The sequence below is a fragment of the Dasypus novemcinctus genome, chromosome 10, assembly GCF_030445035.2.
Source record: "Dasypus novemcinctus isolate mDasNov1 chromosome 10, mDasNov1.1.hap2, whole genome shotgun sequence".
Taxonomy (NCBI): domain Eukaryota; kingdom Metazoa; phylum Chordata; class Mammalia; order Cingulata; family Dasypodidae; genus Dasypus; species Dasypus novemcinctus.
The window spans coordinates 75,489,724-75,495,775 of NC_080682.1; the positions used below are offsets into that span (position 1 = coordinate 75,489,724).

General features: G+C 48.7%; 1 protein-coding gene across 1 annotated transcript; it reads left to right on the top strand.

Moving 5' to 3' along the window:
* The first annotated feature begins 2,419 nt into the window (after positions 1-2,419).
* Positions 2,420-5,648, top strand: LOC101438216 (serum amyloid A protein). The gene is given in 3 exon segments (XM_004484277.5): positions 2,420-2,528; positions 4,712-4,850; positions 5,326-5,648. Coding segments are annotated over 3 exon segments (396 nt in total). The 5' UTR covers positions 2,420-2,434; the 3' UTR covers positions 5,489-5,648.
* The last annotated feature ends 404 nt before the right edge of the window (positions 5,649-6,052 follow it).

A 6,052-nucleotide genomic window follows, 5' to 3' on the forward strand; every position in this document is an offset into this window, starting at 1 on the left:
GATGTTTTTCATTTATCATTTCAACTTATTTACTCACATTGATTTATTTAAGTTTTCTACTTCTTCTCGTGTATACTTTGGAAATTATATATTCCTAGAAATGAATATATTTTATCTAGGCTACCATATTCATTAGTGTATATTATATTCTTTTCTGGGTCATGAATTTTTCCAGGACTTTTCCTTGTCTGTTTATTTTTTCTCTTCTTACAGATTCTTATCATACTTCTGTCAATAATGCCACTGCCGTGCGCCATCTTTTTACACTTCCTAATAATTTCCATGCCCTTTTCTTCCAGATGCATCTTGGGAAAGTTCCTAGAATTGTTCTGCAAGCTTACTGATTTCTATTCCAGTTGCACTGATTCAGCTATTTATAACTTTTAAAGTGTTTATATCAGTTATTATGTTTATTGTCATTATTTCCATTTGGGTTTCCTTAAAAAGTGATAGCTCTAGTTTCATGTGGTCTTTTACCCCTTCAAGCATATTTATTATGCTTATTATAAGATTTCCTAATATCTCTATACCATTAATTCTGAGTGATCGAGTATTATTGTTCAGTTTTTGTTGTTCTTTTACAGCAGTCATGCTGCTTGGCTGTCTGGTCATTCTCCCCTGCAAGCTCCTTCACCCTGGGGAAGTCAGCTCTCTACCTAGACAGTTTGGCAAATATGTGTAGACTATATTCTAGCATGAACCTCTCCCATGGCTTTAAGGTGGTGAGAGGTAGAGTCCGTGTGGAAGGGGATGAGTGGGCCCCAGGCAGGAGTCAATACCATCACTGTCCAGGATGGAGTCACTTTTGTGCTGCTCCCAGATCATTTGACCCCTCAGCTACCTCCTTTCCCTCCTTTTGGCTCTGCCCCTTTCCAAGAAGTTGTCTCAGGTTACGGTAAATGCTTAACCCTCAGGGTGTGACGATGGAAGGCAGGGGACTGGAATGTCCACTGGCCTCTGTTCATGTCCTGGTCTCACCCCTGCTGGGCTCTAGGACCACCCACACCCCAACCCTGTCCCACCCTCATCCTCCACCAGCCCTGCAGAGCTGGGCTAACCCTGCCCATCTTGCTGTATCACAGTGACAAGGAGCCAGACAGTGACCCCACAGGATAATGCAGCAGACCAATAGCTCTCCCCACCAGGCTCTTGCCTTGGAACATGACGCATCCCTGCTGGGCTGCCCATTTGAGCACAACGGATTGTACCTCCTCTGTGCTCTTAGGGGTGTCCTGGAGTTGATACTTTTGTTCCTTTCACCCAGACACTTTCCTTGCAATATGTGGTGTCTCTCGGATTGGGTAAGGAGAGGTAGAAAGCCCTTGCACTGGGCTGCTCCCTTCTCAGGAAGCACCTTAGACGATAAATCCTGAGCGGCTGAGCATTTTCAGGGCCATTTCCAGGGCCCTGGAGCTGATGCTCAGCATATCCAGGGAGCGCGGTGAAGGGACCTCACTGGACACGCATGAGGTTTGGCGGGACTCGGCCTGTCGCTTTTGAGGCTCCTGGGCTTTATGCATGGACTCAGAGGGACTGACCTTCTGATGCACCTGCCTTGTGGCCCAGCAGGGACCACCCTGACAAGGTGAGAAGTAAAGGAAGGTCCCGCTGATGGAGTCGTCCTAACTCCACACCTGCCAGCTGCTGTGGGGCCACCATCTCGGGGCTCCTCACAGCTCCTCTCCAGAGCCCAGGGTTGCTCTGGCCTCAGCTCACCTCTGACGGGCCTCTCTCTTGACTAGAGCTGCCAGGGACACGCAAGCCTGTACCGCTTCCAAGGGTTACACAATTTGGGAAGATGCCTGTGGGTGAAGAAACCCACTGATGTCCAGTAATTCTTCCTGAACAGTCCCGTAGGGGAAATGACCAGGAGGGACTTTCCCCAGGCACCATGTCTAGCTTGTCCTCTCTCCCCGTGAACCCAGAGGGAAAGATCCATATAAATACCAGGCACCTCTCCCTGCCTGGCAGGGACCAGCGGCTCTGCTCCTCCAGAAACCAGGTGAGAAGCTACTCAGATGAGCGATTTAAAAACAGCTTACTCTGCTTTCTCTTACTCAGCTAGACTGTAATTTCCTTTTGAAAATAATTACTCTGTCTTGGATTTATTCTCTATGACATCGGTGCTGGGCAGACTGAGCACCTGGCAAATGTTTCAGTTTAATGAAGGCAACTTTAGAGAGTGACAATTTGGTCAGGACTCTCTTCCTCCATCAATAACACTTGACGCCCCCTCTAGAGTCAAGGGGGTCAGGGCTGGTTTCAGAACCGAAGGCCTGAGTGAGGTCTGCTGCCAGGTTCTCTGGATCAGGCAGTAAGATTCTAATGCGAACAAATGGAAGTCAGCCACGGGGTCTCCTTAGAATGAAATCCCCAAGGGGTGCATGCCAGTCCTGCCTGCGTGGCCCTGACCCTCTCCTCTCATTTCAGCACGATGAAGCTTTTCACAGGCCTCGTGTTCTGCTGCCTGGTGCTGGGTGTCAGCAGCGAATGAAGCTGGTGGTCGTTCGTCAAGGAAGCTGGTCAAGGTGACGCTGTGGAGGAGGGCGGGGCTGGCATCCATCTGCCACTGATTCAGCCTGAGCACCGTGGCCAGAGCTCTGCCTCCTGCTCAGCGGGGGTTCACATGTGGAGGCACCTTGGGTTGCCCTGCTCTGTGTAATAGACAGTGCAGGCCTCCTGGGTATACTTTTTTTTTTAAAGATTTTTAAAGAAACTTTATTTCTCTCCGCTACCCCACCCCCAGCTGTCTGCTTTCTGTGTCCACTTGCTGTGTGTTCTTCTGTGTCCACTTGTATTCTTGTCAGTGGCACCAGTAATCTGTGTCTCTTTTTGTTGCGTCATCTTGCTGCATTATGTGTGTGGTGCCACTCCTGGGCAGGCTGCACTTTCTTTCACGCTGGACACACTCCTTGTACATGTGGGGCTCCCCTACACGGAGGACACCCTTGCATGGGCCAGCTCATCACATGGGTCAAGGAGGCCCTGGGTTTGAAACCTGGACCTCCCATGTGGCAGGCAGATGCTCTATCAGTTGAGCCAAATCTGCTTCCCTCTTGGGAATTCTTTAGACATATTGGAGACCTATATAGGATTTAAGTAAATGAGTTTTGCTGAGAAAGAAAAAATATCATTCCCAGCTTAAAGGCTTGTTTGAGTGGAAGACACAAAGAGGCCTGAAATTGCCATAAAATTTCTCTCACACCAAATTGCATAAAGTATGATTAAAGCTACCCATGAACACTTTTCTTTCCTCTTCTTCCCTCCCTTCCACCCTCCTTTCCTCCCTTCCTTCCTTTACATTCCTAGTTGGATAATTCAGAGACTTTAGACTAGATCTTCCCAGTGTTTCCTAGAGTCAGTGACCTCTTCCTGGTTTTGGTCTATTTCCTACCATTTTCCAGCCTTTTAATAGAAAAAAAAAAAAAGAAAAACAAAAGGGAAATTAACAGATATGAAACCTCTCCTGAGACCTGAGCACATTCATGCAATTTAGGTGTGCCCAGGTCTGAGGAGTTTCCCATGAAATGGTACTTTCAGTGCTAACTGGGAAGGTTGGGGCAAGCCCCGGCAGGGGCCACCCTACCTTAACATCCGAATAACCAGGAGAGGCAGGCACAGTTCCCCGAATTTGAAGGTGAGAGAGCTGAGGCCTAGATCATCGATTCTGTTGCACGGATCCTACTGCCAGGCAGTAGACGCAGAATAGACACTTGAGCCCAGCCGAGCAGGATGCAAAAGCTCTTGCCAGGTGGATGTGTCTGATCAGCCACTTCCTAAGCACAGTGGTTATCAATCTCTGCTACACATTGGAATTACCAGGAGAGTATTAAAAATACTGATGCCTGGGCCCTACCCCAGGAGTCTAATGTAATTGGTCTGGGGTGTGGCCAGGGCATCAGGGCTTTAAATATCTCCCCAGGTGACTGCAACATGCAGGAGAAGGCTGAGAACCACAGCTATTGTGTTTCCTTGAGCAACTCATGTCATCACCACAGTCAGATTTGACAGTGTCACAATGATTTTTATGCCCCTACCAATCAGAGGGAATCAAGTCACAATTATCTGCACCGAGTTTGTAAGAATATATTTCTTTAAAGTGTGTTGTCAGAAGAGATATATGTTTGGAGCCTTTCTCAGAGTCTGCCTTTCATGTCCCAGTTCGTTCAAATGGTCCACAGGATCTTCTAGGTACCTACGTCTGTAATGGTGGTTCTCAACCAAGGGTGTGGCATTGAGATATGCTTGGTTTTCACAAATGGGGAGATGTCCTGCTGGTATTCAACTGGATAAGGGCCAAGGATGCTTCTAACATCCTGCAAGGCATAGGACAGCCCCCATATCAAAGAATTATCTCTCCCAATATTTTAGTACTGCCAAAGTTAAGAAATCCTGTTCTAGAATAACACTTCCCTTCTGTTCTTTAAACTTATCCCATAGAGCCTAAAGGAGGTGTGTAGCACATGGCATCACAGCATCAGACAACCAAATACAACACAGCTGTGCTCCACCTCAAAGGCTCTCATTGTAGTTAGCTGGAGAAATCATTCAGACCTAAGGAAAACTCTTCTCAACCTGTCCCAGTGTGTTATGTCACTGGCTGAAATCTTGAAGTTAGCGGAAGGTTTTTCATTCCTTGATTTCTGTATAAATTGTTCTCAGAGGCTTTGTGTAACTCTGAAATGCCTTCTGACATTTTCTGTCTTTCCAGGAGCCGCAGACATGTGGAGAGCCTACTCTGACATGAGAGAAGCCAATTACAAACATTCAGACAAATACTTCCATGCTCGGGGGAACTATGATGCCGCACGGAGGGGACCTGGGGGTGCCTGGGCCGCTGAAGTGATTAGGTAGTGCAAGTTCCTGGGGATGCCAGGGAGGGGTGGGAGAACATGGCTGTCCTGCAGAGTGAGGAGGGGCAAGGACTGGAGAAGTCTTCTAAAGGGCCCGGAGCACCTTGACCTCACGCTGTCCTGCCCACCCTCCCCTTGGTGTCCAGGGGCCTGCCTGGGTGGTCAGTAAAGCCAGAGCACGTCTGGTGAAGATGTGTGAACCCTCCCCAAAAGAGTAGGGAGGGCCATGGAGTGATTCCAACCCTCCATCTCTGGGTGCCAGGGTGCTGCTCAGCCAGCGCCAGGGCAATCAGCCTGCACTGAGCTGGGCCTCTCTCCACCCAGGTCAGGACTTTAGCCCTCCTTCCTTGCGGATCGGCTCTCCTTGGCTGATCTCAAAGTCATCCCTTGGAAACACCAGGGAGTTGCGGGGAGGGGAGTCTGTTATAGATCAGCCTGGTCATTAATCTCCTCCCTCCTTCCTCCTTTCCAGTAATGCCAGGGAGAATGTCCAGAGAGTCACAGACATTTTCAAGTTTCAAGGCAGTGGCCGAGGAGCGGAGGACTCGAGGGCTGACCAGGCTGCCAATAAATGGGGCCGGAGTGGCAAAGACCCCAATCACTTCCGACCTGCTGGTCTCCCGGAGAAGTACTGAGCTTCTGCTCAGGGCAGGAACACAGAGCTATTAAGGTCTGTGTCCACAGGTGCTAGTAAGGGTTTATCGCAGGTACTGAATAAGTGCTACAGAAATTGAATGTGTTGACAAAAATTGGAAAGAAACAATAAAGGGAGTGATCAAGAAATGCCAATGGAAAGATGGGCTGGTCCCTTGTGTTTGTGCTTAGCTGTCATACAGGGCAGGCACCCTGCAACAACCAGCCCTGAATCAGACCTACTGCATGCTTCACTTGTTCTCTCCTGGCCCCAGCCTTTCTGGCTAAATTATTGCTATTTCCAGGTCATTCCTTGTGCAGGCCTCCTCACTCCTTGTCAGCTGTCCTGTCACCTCCTCGGCCCCCAGGTGTTTAGCCCCGTTGTGTAAGTTCCTCAGTGGTCCATGTCTCTGTTGGCAGGGGACATGGACCTGGGAAGACTAGACCGTGGAGTCCTGGTCCAACGAGTGCCATCTTGGCCTTCTGTTCATTTCTCAGTAACACCTACAAATACAACATTGCCAGATTTTTTTACATTCCATCTAAGAAATGCCTTTAAACAGTTT